This window comes from Salmo salar, chromosome 07 (assembly GCF_965601325.2).
Source record: "Salmo salar chromosome 07, fSalSal1, whole genome shotgun sequence".
Lineage (NCBI taxonomy): Eukaryota > Metazoa > Chordata > Actinopteri > Salmoniformes > Salmonidae > Salmo > Salmo salar.
The window spans coordinates 51,801,824-51,827,267 of NC_138297.1; the positions used below are offsets into that span (position 1 = coordinate 51,801,824).

Consider the following 25,444-nt stretch of genomic DNA (forward strand, 5'->3'; position numbering starts at 1 on the left):
AACTGAGGCAGGTTTGTAGGCCTCCTTGCTCGCACACACTTTTTCAGTTCTGCTCACAAATTTTCTATGGGATTGAGGTTAGGGCTTTGTGATGGTCACTCCAATACCTTGACTTTGTTGTCCTTAGGCCATTTTGCCACAATTTTGGAAGTATGCTTGGGGTCATTGTCCATTTGGAAGACCCATTTGCGACCAAGCTTCAACTTCCTGACTGATGTCTTTAGATTTTGCTTCAATATATCCACATAAGTTTCCTCTCTCATGATGCCATCTATTTTGTGAAGTGCACCAGTCCCTCCTGCAGCAAAGCACCCCCACAACATGATGCTGCCACCCCCGTGCTTCACGGTTGGGATGGTGTTCTTCGGCTTGCAAGCATCCCCCTTTTTCCTCTAAACATAATGATGGTTATTATGGCCAAACAGTTCTATTTTTGTTTCATCAGACCAGAGGACATTCCTCCAAAAAATACGATCTTTGTCCCCATGGGCAGTTGCAAACCGTAGTCTGGCTTTTTTTATGGTGGTTTTGGAGCAGTGGCTTCTTCCTTGCTGAGCGGCCTTTCAGGTTATGTTGACTCATTTTACTGTGGATATAGATACTTTTGTACCTGTTTCCTCCAGCATCTTTACAAGGTCCTTTGCTGTTGTTCTGGGATTCATTTGCACTTTTCGCACCAAAGTACGTTCATCTCTAAGAGACAGAATGCGTCTATTTCCTGAGCAGTATGACGGCTGCGTGGTCCCATGGTGTTTATACTTGCGTACTATTGTTTGTACAGATGAACGTGGTACCTTTAGGCGTTTGGAAATTGCTCCCAAGGATGAACCTTGGGCAAGTTGCTGCAGGGGGGGGGGGGCTGAGATGTTGGCCGGGGTAGCCAGGTGGAAAGCATGACCAGCTGTGGAAAAATGCTTATTGACGTTATCGATTATCATAGATTTATCAGTGGTGACAGTGTTTTCTATCCTCAGTGCAGTGGGCAGCTGGGAGGAGGTGCTCTTATTCTCCATGGACTTTAGTGTCCCCAAACTTTTGTGAATTAGTGCTACAGGAATTAAATGAACAGGTGTTCCTTGTTAAAAGTTAATTTGTGTAATTTCTTTCCTTCTTAATGCGTTTGAGCCAATCACTTGTGTTGTGACAACGTAGTGGTGTTATACAGAAGATAGCCCTATTTGGTAAAAGACCAAGTCCATATTATGGCAAAAACAGCTCAAATAAGCAGAGAGAAATGACAGTCCACCCTTTGAGACATGAGGGTCAGTCAATCCGAAAAATGTCAAAAACCATTAAGCGCTACAATGAAACTGGATCTCATGAGGACCGCCACAGGAAAGGAAGACCCAGAGTTACCTCTGCTGCAGAGGATAAATTCATTAGAGTTAACTGCACCTCAGATTGCAGCCCAAATAAATTCTTCACAGAGTTCAAGTAACAGACACATCTCAACATCAACTGTTCAGAGGAGACTGCGTGAATCAGGCCTTCATGGTCGAATTGCTGCAAAGAAACTATTACTTAAGGACACCAATAAGAAGAAACTTGCTTGGACCAAGAAACATAAGCAATACACATTAGACTGGTGGAAATCTGTCCTTTGGTCAGATGAGTCCAAATTTGAGATTTTTGGATCCAACCGCCATGTCTTTGTGAGACGCAGAGTAGGGGAAGGGATGATCTCTGCATGTGTGGTTGCCACCGTGAAGCATGGAGGAGGAGGTGTGATGGTGTGAGGGTGCTTTGCTGGTGACACTGCAAGTGATTTATTTAGAATTCAAAGCACACTTAACCAGCATGGCTACAACAGCATTCTGCAGTGATACGCCATCCAATCTGGTTTGTGCTTAGTGGGACTATCATTTGTTTTTCAACTGGACAATGACCCAACACACCTCCAGATTGTGTAAGGGCTATTTGACCAAGAAAGAAAGTGATGGTGTGCTACATCAGATGACCTGGCCTCCACAATCACCCGACCTCAACCCAATTGAGATGGTTTGGGATTGACCGCAGAGTGAAGGAAAAGCAGTCAACAAGGGCTCAGCATATGTTGGAACTCCTTTAAGACTATTGAAAAAGAATTCCAGCTGAAGCTGGTTGAGAGAATGCCAAGCGTGTGCAAAGCTGTCATCAAGGCAAAGGGTGACTACTTTGAAGAATCTAAAATATAAAAGCTGATTTGTTTAACACTTTTTTGGTTACTACATGATTTCATATGTTATTTCATAGTTTTGATGTCTTCACAATTATTCTGCAATGTAGAAAATAGTAAAAATAAAGAAAAACCCTTGAATGAGTAGGTGTGTTCAAACTTTTGACTGGTACTGTATATTTTCACATTACAATTCTGGATGTCACGGAAATCAAATGAATCCTTCATGAAGCTTGCTTTTTAAAGCACACGTTTGATTAGTGTTTGTCTGAAGAAGGCACTTTTTAAGTCCAAACACATCCTGACTTTACCATGTAAATTGGTTTTCATTTGATGGTGTAAATGGAGAGTTACGGAATAGGATTCGGCAAGGAGTGACTTTGAAAGGCCAAACTGCTAAGCCGTGTGAAGTTTGGAACACTTTGCTCATGGTGACATTTGCTTCTTCTAAAAAACTGTCGCTTTGATATAGCGTTTGTTGTTGCCCATTGCTTTATTCATTTAGTCGTAGATAGCTCTCCTATATCTTGGACGGTGGCTCACTATAAGCCTCTTTTTATTTAGGCTTCAGAAAACCAATCACTCTGCTTGTGTCACGTCCTGACCATAGAAAGCTTTTATTTTCTATGGTAGAGTAGGTCAGGGCGTGACACGGGGTTTTGTCTAGTTTATTTATTTCTATGTTGGTTCCAGTTTCTTTTTTCTATGTTGGGGGTTTTGTCTAGTTTATGTATTTCTATGTTGGTTCTAGTTTCTTTTTTCTATGTTGGGGTTTTGTCTAGTTTATGTATTTCTATGTTGGTTCTAGTTTCTTTTTTCTATGTTGGGTTTTTTGTATGATTCCCAATTAGAGGCAGCTGGTTATTGTTGTCTCTAATTGGGGATCATATTTAAGTTGTTGTTTTTCCCACTAGGTTTTGTGGGAGATTATTTTGAGTTAGTGTATGTTGCACCTCTTTGTCACGGTTTGTTTTTGTTTATTGTTTATTGTATGTATTGCATAGTTTCACAGATAAATAAAGATGTGGAACGATACACACGCTGCGCTTTTGTCCGCTCCTTCATACAACAAACGTGACAGCTTGACCCTATCAATATTGTGAAAGTTTGACTCAAGGTTTAGACAGAATGCTTCTCTGCTCGGATGTGGTTTGTCAGAAGAAATTTCAAGCAAGACGAGAAAATGAATACCTTGAAATATTAACAGCACACAACTGTGATTGGGATTCGTAAAATAGAAGACGCAAATTCACCGACTATCATAAATAGGGTACAGAGTTTTTCCTGGTCGGTTCACGTGGTCAGGAAAATCTGACCATGTAACCAGACCTAGCAGTAATCATAAATAAGCAATACATACCACACCATTGACAGACAGGAGCTGGTCCCCTCGCTTCAGGCCCCCGTGCCTCTCAGCCAAGCCCCCTGGGATGATGCGGGAGATATAGATGGGAGAGTTCTGCTCCTTGCCGCCCATCACGTTGAAGCCCAGCCCCTCCTCCGTCTTGGGCAGCTCTACCACTCGGGGGTGAGAGTGACCCTCGCTGGCCGCAAAGGCTGCAACTGTGGCCTGCGAGAGAGAGACAGGCGAGAGGATAACGATCAGACCGTTATTGGTGTGTTCAGCACTAACTCCAAGCCCTATACCACCCTATTTTGTCTACGACACAAATAGATTAGATAATGACGATACTAAGTGCATGAACTGGGATTGCATTTCCCAACAGCCAAATAAACTTTCCCATACCCAAGAGCAATGTAGAAGCAAAGCGTACAGACTTAAATTCACTCTGTGGGTGGGACCTTCTGACTTCTCTCTCTAAATGGGGCTTAGAGACGTCCAGTAGGGCTGAGAATAACAAAGTGAGAACCAAGGTGGTGATGTATTGTATAGCCATGTGAGATGTTTTCTGGCTCTGTAAGAACATGAATTAGCACATATCTGTCGCAGCTGGAGAAGAAGAAGCGAGATAACTTCCACCCCCACTAACTAAATCTCTGTGAGCCTGCTTCATTAAATTCCACTGGCTTGGGATAGCTTTCAAGTTCTAGAGGAATCTTCTTCTCGCCTTGTCGTCTGAAACTAAGTGTGCAGGAGCTTGTTAGCCCAGCCTGGAAAAGGAACAGCAGATGTACATCGCCACAGGTGCCTGTCTGTCAAGTCTGTCTCATTATTATTAAGCAATACTTTCTCAGGAAACTGCAGGGGAAAAAGGCCTCTGTTTCAAAGCTTGGTGTATGTGGATCCAAAGTTTCCCCTAGCAGGTGAAAGCCCTGAGATCCTCCACTTCTTCGTCCCCCGCTTTCCATCTCTCTCTCCATCTCTCTCTCCCACTGTGAGGTAAAGAAGCACTGTGTTCAGTATGCCACCATCCCCTCTCTGGCTAACGGCAAATCGACCTTCACAAGTTTATCTCCCTTCCTGGGAGGAAGAAACTAGATGGCGTATGGCTGCCTCCTCCAAATGCAAAAAGTGTCTGGGGCGAACCAAACAAAAATTACAGCTCACTGGGAAATTGCCAAAGTAATGTCACAGTACCGTATGGAAATTACTTAATTTCATAAAATGTTATCATCATCAGCCATCAGTTCAGCTCAGTCTTTTCTCTGGAGCACCATAGACTAAGTGGTCTCCCATCTCTGGAAGATAAAAGATAAAAACCTCAGGCCAGAAATTACAGTCTGGAATTGAATCAATTAACTGGGTAATAAACTGAATCAAGTGCTCATGTTCTCAGGTGGAACACCTTTTAATTGGTAAACGCTCACCAGCAACACTGCAGCAAAGGCATCTAAAATAACATCTACCCTGCTAATGCCTCAAGATTTCTGGTGTATCAAGGGATCCCTGGTTTTCCATAGGACTATAACACGTTTTAGGCCCCCGATGTCCTACTTAAAGTGATTCATGTGAAATGCCCTGAGTGCTGCCCTCCAGACCTTTGGTCAGTGATGTACTTGAGATGTACTTGAAGACGAGGCTGATGGAACAAGCACCGGCTCAGCTAAACGGAAACTCTCAGGAGGTCGGCACTTTCAAAAGCAGCGCTCCATCTCATTTCGATGTCATCGATTGAAATCACTCCCATGGGCGTGGAAGCCAGTGAACGGAGTTTGCTCTATGTTAATTGCTGCTCTACTGACGGCTGTATTTAATATGCTTTTGAAAAGATTGGTGATGGACAAGGACAAAGCTGAAAGGCACTTCATGCTGTTGTCATTGCTTTCTTGTGTAAACAGTGTCATATGGACAATCTGGCTTACTTTAACACTGTTAAATACAAGCCCCAAGGCCTCTTTCATGAATTGTAAAGTAGTTTGATTAGACCTATCTACATTCTCTCTTTCAAAACAGCCTTTGAATAAGCTTTGAAAATAAAATGATTTGTTTATGAATATGTGCTTTATAATGTTGAACAGGGACCTTGAATATTCAACAAATAATGGATATTTGAAGGGAAATGAAAAGGACAAGTCGCTGTAACAGCAGCATACCTTCAACCTCAAAACCATTTGATCTGAGCAGGCTAGAAAGAGTATTCCATCAACATCAGATAAAGTGGTGTCCTTCAATAGACCTAAGCTATGTCTTTGCATACCTTTCATCCAAGGTGGAAATTCACAACACAATCTACAGTCTGATTAAAGTCGTAAAAAAGGTTACCCCGTTTAATACTCCTTGAGAAAGGGACTGAACCATAGTCAAAGTTTTGCAAACCATTTGCGATTGAAGAGATGATGTTTCACTGACAAAAAAGAGCCCTTTGGAATTGTACTCCACACTGGGCCTATTTATCTATTCATCCTGCTTGCCCAGTGTTGTCAATCAATCTGTGTCCTACTCCTCTGTGTGCTCAGTCTCTGGAAGGAGCAGCCAATTGAATCAGTCAGTGTGCGTACCTCCCTATGTTGCCCCATCTCTTCTTCACTCCCTCTCTGATGTTTTGTTAACACTGGGAGAGAGGACCGAGATGCACTCCTCTCTCTCATCTCACCCTCCCTCTTGATTCCCTCTTTTCCTGTCCCCCTTTCACTGTTAGATGTCTGCTTGCTTTATTCTCCTCCACAAAAGAAGCTCTCCTCAGAAGGAATATGAATGAGCGGTGGTGGAGGGACTCATTGGTAGAACCTCTCAAGTGTTTACATCCAAGGTCTGCTAATGAGTAATTCATTGTACACCAAACCTGCTCCAGTCTTTGATCATCTGAAGGAGACATGATGGGTGTTTATGTATCTAGGCTACATTGTACAGTATCTTTCAGCCTCAAGTTTGGTCAATACAGCTAAGCCAGTCTGAGATTAGAGTATGTTGCTCACCTTCGCTGTAGCCCGTGCCTGGTACTCCGGACAGCCATTGACTGTGATTGTTTCATGCATGTACTGGTACACCTGAAATAGAGAGAAAAATGGACAAACCATGTGTGTATTTTCTCAGTACTTTTGAATTTTCTGCTACATTTCTCTAAGTCTCTTGCATGTTTAAACCATGTCGTAGGCTACCAGACTTGGTAGTTGGTAGGGTTAGGTTTTTGATTTCAATTCAAACCTGTATTTTGAGTGTGTTTATTTTGCAAATACCTTAGAAGATTATGTAGATATTCATTGGATTTCTTCATCCACCTGGAACCACCTTTCACTGTTAATAAACTGCACACTATTTGGCGCCTGATCCTGCTGCCTCCTGCTACTTACTGCCCTTAAGGCTGCTCAAACATCTGGTCCCTACGACAATTAGCATAAGCAAAGCGTGGTGCATCAGTAAGTACAAAATACTCATAGCACACTGGGGTGTGGCGCTACTACCCCTTTTGGTTTTCTCTCATGTGGGTAACAAATGGCACTGAGTAAATAAACTGAAGAGAGTGGAGTTTGGAACGGAGTAGAGAGTGGAGCTAAGACTCTTGGTACAGTAGGTGAATTTTCACTGAGGATTTACCCTGGTGTTCTACCAAAAAGCCTCAGACCTGTCTGTTTCCAGCTCCATGGCCCAACTCCTGGTACTCACTGGGCCATGGCCTCAGTGGACCTGACCTGACTTGGGGCCAAGGCAAGGCCACGGGGGCTTTTCGGGCATCATTTATATACTGAACAAAAATATAAACGCAACATGCAACAATTTCAACGATTTTACTGAGTTACAGTTCATATAAGGAAATCAGTCAATTGAAATAAATTCATTAGGTCCTAATCTATGGCTTTCACATGACTGGGCAGGGGTGCAGACATAAATACTCCTCAGTTTCATCAGCTGTCCAGGTGGCTGGTCTCAGAACTGCACATTTTAGAGTGGCCTTTTATTGTCCACAGCACAAGGTGAACCTGTGTACTGATCATGCTGTTTAATCAGCTTCTAGATATGCCAAACATGTCAGGTGGATGGATTATCTTGGCAAAGGAGAAATAAACTTTTTGTGCGTATGGAACATTTCTGGGATCTTTTATTTCAGCTCATGAAACATGGGACCTACACTTTATGTTGCATTCATATTTTTGTTCAGTAATACATAACAATGGCTAACTGTGAATGATGTTTAACACCTTACAAAGCAACTGTTTTGATTATGCAGAGGTTGTTGACTCCGCTCTTCACAAGTCCTCACTGTCGGCCCTAGCTATGGAATCCCAATGTCCCTAGTATAACTTAAGGGTGTATACACTAGTGGAACTCTGGTGTTACAGTCAAAAAGCAGTTCTTTGCTTTTCAGCTGAGCGACTCTTTGATTTCCAATATTGAACACCATCTTGGGACCTTCATTCCAGGACACCTCTTCCACATCTACAGTGTGTTCTAACATCCTCTAAAGAGGAGTCAGCATTGTGAGCCAATGGAAAGCTTTCAGCTGTAAAAGAGCTATTTTGATTCGTTTCTATACAGAATATGACATACTGTATCGACACCATTTACAATAGCACCCCCAGTGTACAGTATGACATTATCATTGAAAATAAGAATTTGTTCTTAACTGACTTGCCTAGTTAAATAGAGGTACAATAAATACATTTTTAAAAAATGACACCTTCCTCTGGTGATCCAACAGAAACAACTAGAAACATTATGAATGCTCTGATTAGTGTTGCATTGTTGAACATTACATGAGACATTGGCCTAACATTCCCCATACGGGGTCATGTAATTGTTAGATGAGACTCATGTTAGCCCACATCCTTTGTGTGTTTTAGCCAAGAGGCTTGCGGCTGGTCCATTCCATAAACATTTTCAGTGCATCGTTCTTCATATAAAGATACAGCATCCATCCATCATTGTGAGCCTGATTTAAATACACTTAAGATGTATGGACTGTTGTGTATTCAAGGTCTCAGTGGATGCCTTGCTGTGAGTCAGGAGAATTGTGTCTAGGAAACACGTGAATAACAATAAAGGTCAAGCTATTTCAATCTGTAATTTGCTTAACTATATGCACAAACATCCACTAGTTGAAGTGCAAATTGGATTTACCACTAACTACTGCTGAATTATTCAACGAGCAAACCAAATTAAATTGTAATGTCTCAAACCCTTCTTGAAGAACAACATTGACTTTGTTTTTTCCCTGTGCAGTGAATTGAAAGCTTTTTCATTGTATTGTTTTTCTCTGGAATGAAAACTAATATGGATTTTACTCATCAGCTCACACCTCGGTATGTTTCTACTCTCTCCAAAGGAGAGCATGTGTTTTCTGGGCTCAACCATCATTCAATAGTTCTGTATGATGAGCTGGAGCAAAACAAAGGCCCTTGCCTCTTTGCGACTTCAAAGTGCTTCATCTGTGTTTCAACAATAAAACAAGTGGTTTCGAGAAGCCGCGGTATATCCGACTGATGAAAAACAAAGTCCGTTGTTGATATGAAAATAAAATAATAACCTCAAGCTCACAATGCCCAACAACCAAATAAATCAATTGTATTTTGTTCTGAGCAAGTATTTCATTTACAAAAATAAGATATTGGAGCTTTTTAGGTTGACCTTAATGAACCCAGTTGAACTCAGTCTGACAACACTGTTAATGAATGAACTTAACCTTCTTTTCTGATAATTCATTGGGGGAAAATAATCTCCAATAACATAAAGAAAACAGTCACAACATAGAACAAATTGCTGTGTTCTTTTTGCAGTCAGTTGATTTTGTGAAGCTCCAGGGAACATACAGATACATACGGGTAGAAAGAGCGCGAGAGAGAGAAAGAGAGAGAGAGAGAGAGAGAGGGAGAGAGAGAGAGAGAGAGAGAGATTTGAAAGACTTGCACTCCTGAAGGCATCATTTCTACCTCATTCCCCTCCTGTTACTATGCATCCATCTTTACCTCCGAACTCTACTTTCTTCCTGTCCCTCCTGAATATACTCTCCCTCTCTCTCTTCCCTCTCTCTCCTCTCCGGTTCACTGGGCGTTTACCACGGCAGGCTTTCATTAACCCAGATCTATTTAACCTCTGTGGAAAGCTCAATGTGCTTGATGGGCTGGGGGCTACCAGTCTACCGTCAGCCTTACGAGGACGCCACAATGCCTGATAGTGGAGAGAGCTGCCCGGAGGGTGCTTGGCATGACGCGTGTAACCATGGCTCCCCGCCCGTCTCCCTCTCTCTACTGAGTCGGGGAGCGGAGAGCAAAATGGGGAAGGAGGAGACGGAGAGAGAGAGCTTGAAGAGCTCTCCTTCTCCTCTCTCTAGCTGACAGAGTTGAAAGGGGTCATTTGGTAGAAGCGAAATGGCATTTAATAACTGTTCATTCACAGACCTCCCTCGCTCTGTCAGCATGACACAAAAATAGAATATTAAACACACAGAGATAATTAAATGAAGTGGCTTTCAGCCTTCAGCTCATAGTAAATGTAGTAAGAGACTAAGGTCTGTTCTCAATGGAGTGGCACACAAATCCTTTCCTTTATATGAACTCAAAGTGAGACCCGTATTCACATGCACTATTCCATTATCATCAGGCTACTACAACTCTATGATCACATAATTGATTCAGTTCAGTTCACAGTTCAGACTATGATTTTTTTTTGCAAGGAAAAATTACCTGCATTGTTTTGTGTCTAATGAAATTCACGATTCGATTTCATGTGTGGTTGAATCGTTTGCTCGGGCCTTGAGGAGGATTTTCATCAGGACCAGTTCTTGATATGCATAACGCTTTAAGTCAAGCTAACAGAGTGGCTGGAAATCATCATAAAGTCCATCATTTCCAGCTGGTTAGCGCTCCCAGTCGTCTTCCCTGGTGTCCTTCCCTTTCCATTTGCAAAGCAGATTGGCTCTGACGACTCACTTTCCCAGAGCTCCGAGATGTCATTGATAGACATGGTTGGAAGAGCAACGCTCCTCCTCACTCCACCTCTCTGTAAATGTGGGTCTTTCACCTTAGCAGGCATTTCCATCCCCCATAAATTTCCCCTATCAACAGTTAGCCAGCTAACCCCATCACCCATAGCTAGGCTGATTCATGTGGCTGTAAATTCTATTGACACTGTGAAGAAGGTTTTCAACCAGATCACCTCTATGACTTCTACAGTAGAGACATGATCAAGCTACCCTGGTCTGTGGGATTCTGTGTCTGCTCATCAGACCATGAAATGAGCTTCACCAGCAGATATGAGACGAGGGGAACAAATGAAATCGCTCAATTATAATACCCGGTGGCCCCAGCTCAATGCAGTATAGGTCATCTGCATTAATGAAATGACATGCAGGTGAATCCCAATACCGCGCAACAATATATGGCTCTGACGCAACCCTTAATCTTCCTGTAATAGCTGTGGAGGAAATGATTTAATGACCTACTATGTTGTTTAATTGAACATACTATGCTGTTTTTACTTGAAGAATTGTCCTTTGTTAAATGTTAGTATTTTGCTGATACAGGCTTGTCTGGTGTGACTTAGTCATTTGTCTGGGCGTACAGATAGGAGGCGTTTAGGTGTGACTGCAGTATGTGACATCCTGTTTTAACAATCTACAGCAACTTAGACGTGTGGAAACATACAGGCTTGAACGGACAAGGGTGGCAATGTTGAGTGGTTGTTTTGATTGCTTCATTTTTGCAAATCTTATAATAAAGTTGTTTGGAAAAATACAGTCTCTCTCCTTTTGGTTAGAATGCCCACGACGTAGCTCTCTCAACTACAAAGATTTCCCATCTGCAGACGCATTACAGCACAGAACAGGGGTCAGATGAGATCAAATGTGAGTACATTACGATTAGCTCACCAATGTAGCTCAAAGAGGCTCAGCAGTCTAGTCTTGCTATGTCAGGGTATTAAGAGCGAGCCGCTGGGAAGTGTTTTACGATACTCGTCACTATCCATAGTCTGGGAAAAATGTGCATGGAAAAATTTGCATGGAAAAATGTGCATGTGCTAGAAAAATGAATACAGGGGTTGTGACCGCATGCTGGATTGTAAACACATGCGACACGGCACGCATGGCAAGGTATTGCTCAATTCACATAAATGACATGTTCTCTGCTCTTCCATAGAGACATGGGAGCATTTATTGTCTTGGGAGACTGTTAATCCAATAACCACTGACGTGAACGCCACAGCTGTTGAATGTTGCAGCATGACTGTATGTGCTGATAACAATCTCTGTAATAACAGTAATCATCATCATGGCCACGACCACTCATCTTCACTCTCCAGCTGCTCTAGCAGTCAGACCTCTACGAGAAAGAGCCATTCTGCACCATGGCAAAGTGTCAGCTCACACAAGGACGTAACTGACTGGAAACTATGGCCGGTCAGCCTCGGCAACCAATCCAAGCTGATCCTCTCTAGTTTCCCTGGTGACTGGATGTGTTGTTGGTGGTTGAAGTGTTTCTCTCGCTCTTTCCCTCTCAATGGCCAGCTGTTGTAACCTAGTCTGTAGGGTGCTGCCTAGCTGCTACTCCTGGCAGAGACATGAAGCCTCCCCCACCACCAGGCAGCACCAGGCTCCAGTGTCTCTGCCTGACTCCCAGGCCAGGCTTCTCTCATCCTGCTGTCCAATGAAAGGGCCAGCCCTCTCTGACATTCCCTCTAGTAGATTACATTTCCTACTAGATGACCTCAGTCTGAGTATGGATGGCCCTCTTACTCTTCAGTCTGTGTGTCTGAGCTGACCATGTCTGGGAAAACACCACTAAAAGTCTGCATTGTTGTGTAGCCACATTTATTCATTAAAATAACCATCAGTCACCTGTGGTCAATTTCCCTGTGTTGGCAGGAGCAAAAGGACCCTGGGGCCGTGGTGCAGGGGAATCGACTCACCTCTCTAATGGCTGTGCAGAACTCACTCTGCAACACCAACTTCAGGGACTGCAGCTTGTGACCCGGGACGTCCCCGGACTCCTGTAGCTTCTCCAGCAGCTCAATCGCCCTGGCCACATCTGACAGAGAGAGAGAAAGAAAGACAGAGAGGAGATAGGGAGAGGCAGAGAGAGGGAGGAGAGAGAGGGAGGCAAAGAGAGGGAGAGAGAGAAAGGAAGAGGGAGAGATAGGTGGAGAAAGTCAGAGAGAGAGAGAGAGAGAGAGAGAGAGAAAGAGAGAAATGACAAGAAGGAAAGAAATGCCCCATTGAATTACATTAACCTCAGAGCCTTGAAAAAGAAGTCCGGAGCGAATCGATAGAGAGGATAATGGAAAAAAAACTGAGTCAAGGCCAAGGGGAACAAGAGAGAGAGAGAGAAAGCAATCCCAGCGTCGTTTGCATTAGGCCTGCTCCATGCATGAGAAAATGGGGGGCGGACTTCGAGGGAGGGAATCGTTCCGTTCAAAGCGAGCGATTCCTGGCAGGAGCGGGCACCACGAGCATTCGATCCTTTTAAAACAAACCCATGATGCCCTGAGTTAAAGACTTTGACTCCTGTGTCTAGTAAACTCGCCACTCCTAATTATCATCCCCTGAAGAAATCCAGAGTAAAGCAGATTGTTTTCACACTCTTAAAGACAAACTGGGAAAATTAAAGAATAGAGAGTACGTGCTGGAAGGGGAGAGGAGGGATTTGGTGCTCAGCCTAATCGTTGGGTCAGTTGTTTTAGAAGAAACTAAATAAAAAGCAGTTGGTGGATAACGTGCATCTGTCAACCCTTTATCCCTTGAGCATGTGCAAAGATCAGCGAGTCGCTCGAAAATGACCAAACCACTTGTAATCAGCTACAGATTTGAGATTTTTCCTACCTAGCCTGATGTCGAACACAGTGACACAGTGCCACTCAGGAGGGGAATTGCAAGATGATGTATTGGAGTTGATAATATAGCTTAGATGTGAAAAATGAAACGTCGTTAAGTGAGTCTACTTTATTAATCCAACAAATATCCAACTACATCACAACAGCAAGTGTATAGTGAGGCTAAGTGCAAGGACTCTAAACAATCATCTTAAACACTATTACCCTGGTGTTGAACTAGTGCCACATTCTGCACCACACCAACAGAGAGAGGTAAACAACCGACGATGTTTATAAACATCACGCAGAACCCAGGGGGGCTGGACTGAGGCGGAAGACAATCTAGTGTAACCCGGTGAGGCAGAGAGGAGACAGAAAAGCTATTACCGTTTACAGACCTAGGGCGAACTAGGTAAGAGGAGGGAGAACTGCATACGTAGAACCTGTGGTTGTTTAGGCAGGTTTGTTTTGTGCCAGTATTAGGCAGTCAAACAGACATACAAGGGCACAACATTTACTGTTAGTACACAAGTATACATGGACAAAGAACATGATACCCAGAGTACCAGCGTGGATTACATTAAACCAGAAGAAATGGTGGGGTCGATTTCCATCAGGATTGGTTACTGCAAGCCACAAAGTGTTGTCAGAGAGATCTTTACAGGGCATTCATCAACCTAACTCCACAACTCCACTCAGCATCTTCTGTAATGATGGTGTTGTATAGCACAGATAATATCGCATAGGACGTTCTAAAGGATGTACAAAAAAATATGTTTTATTGTCACAATAGGTGCAGTGAAATGTTTATTTTTATTTTTACAGGGTCAGCCATAGTAGTACGCACCCCTGGAGCAAATTAGGGTTAAGTGCCTTGCTCAAGGGCACATCGGCTGATTGTTTTCAGCTTGTCGGCTTGGGTATTCGAACCAGTGACCTTTCAGGTACTGGCCCAACACTCTAAGTCTAGGCGTGGGTGGTATAGTCTACCCTCGAGGCAGCTGGTTCTGGTAAGAACCCTAAGCTATGGGAGATGAGAGTGGAGCTGGTCCATAGAGAGTCGGACACAGGAAAGGGTACACTTTTCTCTGAACCTGTGAGTGTGAATGGAGGGATCTAACAGAATTCATTACTACTTTACATTACCCCTACAATGGTTATGTAGCTAATGTACAGAATTTCCATCAGATTTAATAAGCATCCAATGAGTCCCTAAGTAAGGTGAATGAGGTTGCACAATATTCTGTACCATATCTGTAAAAAACAGAGTTAGCTTTGCACTAATGAGTGGCCAGTAATCTGCAGGTATTATTCCAAGCAGCCTGGGTAGTTTTATGAGCGTTTATTTCTCATTATAACGAGGTCAGGGCCAGATCAGGAGAGCTTTTGCGTGCTCTCATTTGCTCATTAGCGCCAATTTCTTTATCCACGTCAAGGTCTCTGACAAGGCCTCCGACATCAAACAACACTTCAAAGATTAAGATTTCAAAAACATTTTTGTTTATAGATGGGATTTTTATGGAGGTCCGTTTTTGTACTTTGACGCTACGCTGATCAAAAGCCATAGTTGGGATTCTCCACCTGTTCAGCACCACTTTCAAGTAGTTTGTCTTTCAACTTCTGTCTGGGGAATTAAATAAATACATTCTTTGAAATAAACTGGGGTGTAGGCTAAGAAGCTATTTTGTAAAAGTAAAGCTAACCGTGTTTGATTGCTAAAAGGAAGGACTTCGGGTGTCAAGTTGTTTGAAAGGAGAAAGCAGTCCGCAAAGGTCTTAGGCTCCAAGCAGTCAAAGGCAGTATTTTAGACCCCTATTTGAATAACAAAAAAAATCGCAAATACCGTACCGACGCCATAAATGTCCTGCCCCATCTGCCCTATTCAGACTGTCCGGTGTCTGAGCCCAGTCAGCCAACACACCAGCAGTAAAACGGGCCTGTGGTTACCAGATGTGACAGTTGTTTTCCCCCTAGACCAGCGATGAGGACTACACCCCAGCAGAGGCTCTCCTGCTCCTAGAGTTATTACAGGTAATAGGTCATAAAGCCTCACCTCTCAAGCAGTTGCATTTCATTTGCTGCATCGTGACACATATCATGCCCATCATCCACACGGCTTCCCTTGGTCTGCTAGCTCATCCACTCTGCAAGCACTGTCATGTCGATTTGTTTCAATAAGTAGATGGCTATTTGTGGACAGAATGTCTTGGACAGACCGTGGATAGTGTTGTGTGATAATTGGTGTAAAACATGCAGCAGTAATAGAACACCATCCATTCCTGTGACGAGCTGCCTACGTCAGGCATTTCTGCTGAAATCCTGTATTTTGTCTACGGTGTGAGGACTGAGTGAGACATCAAATGGTTTCCTCTGTGTGTGATCTAAGGGGTATAAACCCCCGGGGTATAAGATTTGCTTGGCAGCCCAGGGTGATTTGCAGTTTCAATGACTATGGGAATCCAGGCACAGAGTTATGTCACGTCCAAATAGCTTAGTCTGCAACGACTCCCAAATAAGACAATGACGCGTCACATTAAATCCATGCGTGGTGCATTCACCCACATCACCTAGGAGACCAGCTGAGAACTTAAGTCCTTATTATAGTTGGCTCTGTAGACACACACAGACCAGTAAAACCATGGTAATATTGAGCTACACCACCACTAGCAAGTCCCTCAGCCTACAATACTAATACAAAGGCAAACCGCTTTGAAAGAGTAGCTCTACACATCACTAAGAATATCCTTACCGCCCACATGGCGTGGCCTGTTACCAAGCCGGAGCCACTCCATGAATAACTACAGTACATCTGGAGGGTAACACACAGTCAGCCAACACGATCCTGGCCTGCCTTACTAACACTCCAACCCATCTGAGAGAGGAGCTTGAGAGTATGCATGGATCTGGCCCTTTCTCTCTCTCTATTCCACTTCATTAAAAGACCGTGGCTCAGTGAAGCCCCAGGATACCAGTCCTGTAGGCCTACAGATCTCCTCTCTTTGGATTTCCTCACTCCACTGAGATGGATTCACTCCACTGTCCTCACTCCACTGTCCTCACTCCACTGAGATTGAATTACTCCACTGTCCTCACTCCACTGAGATGGAATTACTCCATTACTAAACCATTAGCATTCTCTTCGTCGTTCTTCTTCTCCACACTCCAATGAGACTTCAGCCCCCTTGGCGCTTCACCAACTCTAGAGATGGACTCAGGGGGTCCAGATGTCCGCAACATCTGTGCGACTCACCCCTCCCCCCACGTCGCAAAATGAAAATATTTAAAGAGCAGTTACTGTATGTTCAGCTTTAACGCCGACACAACTGCAAATCGATGTTGCCATTAAAACATCTGCAAGGCATGAGCACTGTTTGCAATAAATAAAAATGATTCTGTTTCATTTGACACATATTTTCAAGGGAAGACAAAGGTGTCAAGGTGATACTGCTGCTCTTATTGGAGGTGTAATTAAGGATGGGGAGCAAGAGATGGGATACAAAACAATGGTTGTTAAAAGTTAAACATACAACTCCTAATTGACATTAATTCAATATGTGTAGTTGGAGAGGCATGTTTCTTGCCTTCATCAGTATTCTATAGCTAAATAAAGTATGAAACACCAGTACATTGCTATGCATTGAGTAGTCTGGAACATTGATGCTACTGGCCAAACATCTGACCTAGTTTAACTTCTCTTTGCCACACAGCAGTGAGAACACATTACCATTGCCTGATTGGATGAGCTGAAAGTAACGAGACGTGTTCTTTGGAGCGGTCACATAGGGCTCTCATCTACCATTTTCTATTTCAACAATCACTCCCGACTGGGTAATGACACATTTCTCTATTTGAAAGGTTTATCATCCGTCTCCAATTACAACAGAGAGTGAAGCAAACTTACTGTTTACTGAAATCACTGTGGCCAACTTGAACCAAAATGATACTGTACGTCCTCCGGTGTACGTATGAATACATTCCTAATGGGCCTATGTATGTGTCCCTAACAGTAATAAAGACAGAAATAAAAGCAATAGAACAAAGGCCAATGTAAATAATATCTGAATTCTTTGTGGGAAAGAATTCTTGAGGCAGCCAACAAATAAAACATTTATGCTCATTCTGATTCATGTTCTAATGCAACGATGAAGGTGTTTTAGAGGGTGCCCAACTTTGGGAGAGAGATATTCTGAAAGTGCTGTTGAAGTGTTATTGAAGGCAGTGTCCACTAAAGAGCCATTTTCAAGAGGAATCAATTAATTAATAGTGCGTATCTAATAAGCTATTAGTCTACTATAGTCTGTTTCTGTGACTGACAATGTAAATACGTTTAGTGATAAATCTGTTTCTGTGACTGACAATGTAAATACATTTAGTGATAAATCTGTTTCTGTGACTGACAATGTAAATACATTTAGTGATAAATCTGTTTCTGTGACTGACAATGTAAATACGTTTAGTGATAAATCTGTGTCTGTGACTGACAATGTAAAGACGTTTAGTGATAAATCTGTGTCTGTGACTGACAATGTAAATACGTTTAGTGATAAATCTGTGTCTGTGACTGACAATGTAAATACGTTTAGTGATAAATCTGTGTCTGTGACTGACAATGAAAATACATTTAGTGATAAATCTGTTTCTGTGACTGACAATGTAAATACGTTTAGTGATAAATCTGTGTCTGTGACTGACAATGTAAAGACGTTTAGTGATAAATCTGTGTCTGTGACTGACAATGTAAATACGTTTAGTGATAAATCTGTGTCTGTGACTGACAATGTAAATACGTTTAGAGATAAATCTGTTTCTGTGACTGACAATGTAAATACATTTAGTGATAAATCTGTTTCTGTGACTAACAATGTAAAGACGTTTAGTGATAAATCTGTTTCTGTGACTGACAATGTAAATACGTTTAGTGATAAATCTGTTTCTGTGACTGACAATGTAAAGACGTTTAGTGATAAATCTGTTTCTGTGACTGACAATGTAAAGACATTTAGTGATAAATCTGTTTCTGTGACTGACAATGTAAATACGTTTAGTGATAAATCTGTGTCTGTGACTGACAATGTAAAGACGTTTAGTGATAAATCTGTGTCTGTGACTGACAATGTAAATACGTTTAGTGATAAATCTGTTTCTGTGACTAACAATGTAAAGACGTTTAGTGATAAATCTGTTTCTGTGACTGACAATGTAAATACGTTTAGTGATAAATCTGTTTCTGTGACTGACAATGTAAATACGTTTAGTGATAAATCTGTTTCTGTGACTGACAATGTAAAGACGTTTAGTGATAAATCTGTTTCTGTGACTGACAATGTAAATACGTTTAGTGATAAATCTGTGTCTGTGACTGACAATGTAAAGACGTTTAGTGATAAATCTGTGTCTGTGACTGACAATGTAAATACGTTTAGTGATAAATCTGTGTCTGTGACTGACAATGTAAATACGTTTAGTGATAAATCTGTTTCTGTGACTGACAATGTAAAGACGTTTAGTGATAAATCTGTGTCTGTGACTGACAATGTAAATACGTTTAGTGATAAATCTGTGTCTGTGACTGACAATGTAAAGACGTTTAGAGATAAATCTGTGTCTGTGACTGACAATGTAAATACGTTTAGTGATAAATCTGTGTCTGTGACTGACAATGTAAATACGTTTAGTGATAAATCTGTGTCTGTGACTGACAATGTAAATACGTTTAGAGATAAATCTGTTTCTGTGACTGACAATGTAAAGACGTTTAGTGATAAATCTGTGTCTGTGACTGACAATGTAAATACGTTTAGTGATAAATCTGTGTCTGTGACTGAAAATGTAAAGACGTTTAGTGATAAATCTATAATATACAGTACTGTGCTGTGTGTTACCTTGAGATTTCCTACAATTGAATCAATGACGGACGACCACAGAAATGATGGTATTATATTGATCAAATACAATGTTCAAACTATAAACAGCATGGTGTCTAAAATAGCCATCAGTTCCAGAATGAGTCAGGCTTTCAAGTACACTGAGTTCACTTTCTGCTCTACTTTGATGACTGGATTTACTAATGCAGCCATCACTCTGGATGTGTCATAAATAAATGTGAAGACCACAGAAGCAGCTAGCAATGCTGCAGTGCTGAAACACGCCAGGTCTGTGCTGTCCTGCCTTAGGCACGGCTTATTTCACTCTTCCTGGGGTCCAAGCCTTTCCACGCCGCAGTATTAAACAATGAGTGCTTCCCTGCTTTCTACACTTGAGTTAAAAGTCGAAACATGATTTTGAGCTGTTTGCAAAACTGGGCAGTGCTCCAATATCCTCAGATAATTGCCCTGTTGATAATAGAGGGCATAGCTGAATAGAATATATTTTCCAATATCGGCACGTAGTTTCAATAAAAATGCTGTGCGGTGTAAATAAACATGTCCAATTAACTCAGCTGGCTCATTAAGACACGGTGCTGATGAAAACAGAGATGCAGGTGCATCTTCTCCATCTCTACTGGGACGTCTAAGGTCCTAATAGAGAAACCTTTCATAGCTGATTGATTCAAGCCTAGTCTGAGCTATTCCTCACTCCCACATGCAATGTTTCCCAGAGCAGTGCCCTAACACTGTCACTACCAGAATGGCTGACTTACACATGCCAGAATAAATTGCCCCAGAGAGGCCATGCCATCTGCCACTTCCCAGTTTGACCCGCGTATCCTTTGTGCCGTTGGCAACCACGCTGAAATTACCACACAAAAACCTCTACTGTGCTCATTCTCTGGATGAGTAGAGGAACAGGCCAGCAGGGGCTTGCCAGACACAAGGCCAGCTCCTCAACAGGAGAGCTTTTTAAATGGACGCACCTCACTTTATCAATCCCCCCCATAAGCCGAGTGAATTAACACTAAATGGCCCTGCCGTGACATTTCTGACTATAGAGGGAAAATGAATCACTCCTTAGACGGTCCCCATCAGGGCTCATTAGCCTAAGGCAGAAGCAGATAAGTGAACTTTGTTTTTGTCTCCCTTCCTCTGACTGATTACCTGGCAGATGTCCATCCCAAACAAATGACATTTCCTTTCACTGTGGTTCTAATGAGAGCTTACCCAGAGATGTGCCATTCTAAACAGCTCTCTGTTGATGAAATTGCTGAGCTGGCTGTTCACCTCACCTGTAATCCCTCCTCTCTGTTATCACCCAAAGCAAGGTACAGTGGGAAGGTTGCTGCGCAACAATGAACAAATCCAGTGACCTCTGCAAGCAAAGCAAAGCCTGTCTGCAGTATGGTGAGACAACATGCTTAGGGCCCTGATTAGGCTATAGTTTGTTGCCCTTTCTCCCCTGTGAATAGACTCAAACAAAGGATCAGTGATAACTTGCAAGGAAATGTGCGGTTGTTCTATATTTATTACGGCAATAAACCATGCACGGAGAGCATCAAAAAAGTATTGACTTCCAGATTTCAAGCTTCTGCTCTCCCTCGATGTTTGGCCTCTTAGTAAATCCACTGTAATTTCAGACAGCACAGAAACCTGTTTGAGCATCTGTGTCTTCCTACACCACTCAATCAGCAAATAGATAGGGATTCTGCTCACAAAGGCCTCAAATGCCTCTCCATCAGCAAATATCTGGTAGATAGAGCACTAACACATTTCACTGTGATTACTGTACAGCCTCAGCCTGACTGGGATTATTAGGACTTCATGGCACACAGTTGATGAGAACTCTCTCGGTATCTCTATCAATATCAAAAGTCTTGGCATGCCTGGAGCCGGTTAGTGTTTGCATGAGAGTCAATCATTGAAGGAGAACTTTGGTGCCATGAGCAGGGAGCTTTCAACACAGGCTGTTTATCCACAGGACAGTGGCATTGGAGTCATTTCCTGAGACAATAGCAGGAAGTGCAGTCATGACCTCAAAGCACACTGTGAGTTTCCCGCCTCTTCGTGTGTGCGTGACAAATTCCTAACACATCCTGCTATCAACAAAAAAACTGGATTATTTTCAATATCAATTACAGTGTTTCTTCGCTAGTGGCAGTAGCGACAAAGGACTCTGTGCAAAGACAATGACAGCTCTTATAAAGCTATCATTATGATCCCCTACATGATCACTGCTGCGGGGCAGTGACCACTTAATGTTACTGTGCAGAGCATGTGGACACAGCAGCCACCTGAATGTTCTCTCTGAAAAGATAGGGGCTCTGACTCACTAGTCTACCTATGCAAACCCAATGGAAAGGGTTGAGTAGCTTATACTGGCATATATATTTCAGTTTAACTGGGGAGAAAAAAACTCTTCCCCAATGTGTCATATAATGAATGACCTGTTCATCAGTAGAATCTCAATGCTAGGAATGTTCCTTCCCCTAATTACTGAATTCCTTGAACTGAAGATGGTGGGAGGAAACGGAGCAGAGCTTCTTGTTTATCATTTTGCCCTGTATCATGTTTTTGCCCTTGCACACACCTCCCATTCAAGCTCATATACAGTATGAGAAGACGTTTGACTAATATAGAGCCTCTATCAGTTGTTGCAGTCACGCAATAACGAATCCAATTGCCACTGAGCCTTAAATTGACTGTAAATCAATCAAATGAGCCAATGTTTAAAAAATGGGAATAAAAGCGTTATATTATCCGTTATTCCTTGGGTATAAAAACAGGTCACTCGCTGATGATCCTCGGTCGGTTTACATCCATTCCATCCTTCATGATAACAACCAGGCTCGATTACTTATGCGCAATGCTGTGGTCAACACAACGTAGAGAGGTCACCATTTGTAATTTTCCAATTTAGACAGATGTTTATATCCTCTTGCCTTCTACATTCCTGTGAGTTGTTGATTCCAAGGCGTTTACAGTTTTTCCTACGGTCACTGACAGTTGTGGCAATCATTCAAAGTGGGCCCATGGCCATTACTTTCCCCAGATGTATCCTCTTTCTCTATTTTTAACACCACCACTTTCGTTTGTGCCATGCAGCCACACTAATGCATTTCACCACCGGATTCGTTTTAAGCACTCTATAGGCTACATATTTACAGACTAAAACGTAGGCTACACATTTAATCTGATTTCCCCAAAGTCCCCGTTTCGAATATCAAAATTAAAGAACAGCCAGGAGAAGCTATCAGAAGCTATCCATCTGTTATCATTGGACAGGCAGGCTACTGTAAGAAAGCAATATCACCTGAAGTCCGCGTGCAAGTAGACCTATTACTACTCCAAACTATGACGTAGGCTATAGGTAGACTACATTGTGGACTGACCCTTCCTTTTAGAATAATGCCGCAGGTGAATTCATTTTTCACTGTCGACAACAGGTATGCTATGGGGTGAAGACCTGTACCCCTTCATTGTTCACTGTCCAAATGACCATTAGATTCAAGAAAAATATAAACCAATTAAAAAATATGTTTGTTATATATTCTTAAGCCTACCCATCCAAAAGTTGTCTGGTGTCTAGAGAAGTAAGGATTTAAGCGTGATTGGATTCCTGCGCCCAATACATTATTTCTCCCAATCACGAAGTGAAGAATACAGCGAGATAATATTCTACTGAATGTTACATAACCGAGATAATGCACTCTATTCATATGCAGTGGGATGTAATACTGTGCGTTAATAACACATTTGTTATAATATTGCTGAACAGCATTATTTAATTAAGCCCTTTTATCCAATTTTGCAGAGTGCGCACCAAACGGTCCAGACATTTTATTCCCAGCAAATAACGGTATCCAGCGAGAGAGAAATATAAGCTGACGAATGTAAAAATTGAAATAATAGCCTATAGTAGTTTCAACTTAAATGTGGTCCGCCAATGCATCGTTCGCTCAAGTTTCGGCATCCAGAAATAATTCAACAAGAAAGCGAATCCGACAATTGTGCGTCTTACCTCGATCCAGAGTGAGCGGTTGGACCTCTGTCGCCATGACTGCTGTTATGGGGAGATATAGCGACTACGGTAGCTGCAGCATCAGAAGCAACTCAAGCTAAACGGGCGCGTGAGAGCACAGAGCCCGTCGGTGGGAGTGGCTGGAAGGGAGAGGGGATTACCTCCCGCGCCGCTGCTCTATCGGACTGACCCAATGGTCCTGTCAAACCGAACAACCGCCGGATAAATATCTTTATGCAAATAATTGAGAGTGGATGGGACTGGATTGACCTATAGCCCAATTGACCAGCTGATATGAACATTTTGATATTGAATTCTTCACTGCCAATTTCATAGGCAACCTGTGCTCATGGCAGGGGATTTTTGTTGTCCTGCAGCCTAAGGCTACAGTCTACAGTAACCACAAAGTGATAAACAGATTTCAATGATGGCATGGAACCGCAGCTGATCAAGGGTTTATAGATTAATCCCCATGTTTATAGTACTGTAGAAAGGAGACCCATGCATAGACAGGAACTGGCTCTGGGCTGGGCTCTCTCTGTATCTCTGTTGCCTTTACTAATGCCTGTTGCAGCTACAGCTTAAAGCTTTGGCAAATCTACTGCATGACCTGTAGCAGTGTGGCCAAAAACCAAGGAAAATGGAATACCGCCCTCTCCATAGAGGTTGTGCTCAATCCCATGGCCATGGGTACATCCTTTAGAGTGGAGGAAGCAGGATTTAAACAAGATGACATATCATACTGTAGGCTAGAGCATTTCATAGGCCTGAACATTTTCATTTGTAAGTGCTATTCTAGATTTAAAGCAAATGAGGGACATTTTTCAAGATGTATTTAGCTGGCTGACTTTTCGGTGCACAATTAGTTATAAACTAGACAACAGTGTTTAAGTTTCAAATGATTCCATTTATTTTTTAATTATGTCTAGGCTCCTCTCAGCGAAGTCTACTTATACATTAGAAAATCAATGACCTCACTTTCCGGTAGATTTCCATTCTCATGTGGGGAAGTGTAACAATGGAAGAGAATATGACTCTGTAGCCTTCCGTGTACCGCTGTGCCATTTTTCAAGATTGCATTTCAGCAACCCATTCCATACTGTATCCTTTATCTTAAAGTGCTTTTCGACTTGCACTTGTAATCAACTCCACACAGACCGTATGTGCTGGCGAATCACAACCACACAGCAGCTCCACCCAGCTGCATGCAGATGCAAATTGTATACGGGTGGTAAGTGGTGGGATGGAGGGAGGGAGGGCTTAAGGCCAGTGAGAAAGAGGACACAGGAAGATTATGTGCTCACATCCATATGGGCTGCTGCGCTAGCGTTTGGAAAACATTTCTGCTTTTAAAAAGAGGAGGGGATTAGACTGCAGTGCTCTTAAGGCCCTGCAACTGAGAGTGAATTGATTACTAAATTGATGATACTTTCTACTTCAGGAGATAGAGTTTGTGTTTGACAGAGAGAGAGGGGGAGAGAGTGAGAGAGATAGCGAGAGAGACAGAGGGAGAGAGAAAGAAAGAAAGAGAGCACTTAAGGAAGTCAGGAACAAACAAATGCCATTGGTTATGTGCAGAATGCACCATCCAAGAGGTAAAAGGCTCAGGGTTGCAGAGATGATCTGATCAAGCCCCATTTTCAAGGAATGATCAATTGCTATTGGGGTTGTTGAGGTTGAAATCAATAGGTAACAACATCAGTGACAACACAATACACTGAAGCTGGTTGCCAGGATGCCATCCTCCTCCTGCTATAATCTGCAACAGGGAGACGGGGAGAATATATCCAGTAGATGGATGCATGGATCTCCTGACTCCTGTCCAGACAAGAATTTCTTATCTAGTAGTTATTAAAAGCAGCAGAGTTATCAATCTGACAAGAGGACACCTTCTAATCTTGTTGCTGTATTCACAAGTATCTGAGACATGTCGCAAACACACAAGCACCAGGGAAACATTGGCAAGCTTGTCAAATAAAACCAGTAGCCTGTAGACTACAGTAGCTTTTTTTGTGTGAACTAGCCTACATTGTTTTTGGTCGGCTCTGGCTACGTTTGTGATGGCAAGCGGTACCGGAGCACTAAGTCTAGGTCCAGAAGGCTCCTTAACACCTTCTACCCCCAAGCCATAAGACTGCTGAACAATTAATCAAATGGCTACCCAGACTATTTGCATTGACCCCCCCCCCCCCCTTTTTATGCTGATGCCACTCTCTGTATATTATCTATGCATAGTCACTTTACCCCTATGTACAAAT

The 25,444-nt window shown here is 42.5% G+C and overlaps 1 protein-coding gene across 2 annotated transcripts in view; it reads right to left on the minus strand.

The window, feature by feature from the left end:
* LOC106609408 (protein lin-7 homolog A) overlaps positions 1–23,348 on the minus strand; it is a 29,745-nt gene extending 6,397 nt beyond the window's left edge. Inside the window, exons 1-4 of one of the 2 annotated variants that reach the window (XM_082977751.1) lie at positions 23,187–23,348; positions 12,396–12,514; positions 6,473–6,544; positions 3,516–3,725 (exon numbers count right to left, since the gene is read on the minus strand). In XM_082977751.1, the coding sequence (XP_082833877.1) occupies positions 3,516–3,725; positions 6,473–6,544; positions 12,396–12,514; positions 23,187–23,223 (438 nt within the window). In that variant the 5' untranslated portion in view covers positions 23,224–23,348. The remainder of the gene's footprint in view (positions 1–3,515; positions 3,726–6,472; positions 6,545–12,395; positions 12,515–23,186) is intronic. The other variant, XM_014208202.3, reaches the window with a different exon arrangement.
* Positions 23,349–25,444: the final 2,096 nt, after the last annotated feature.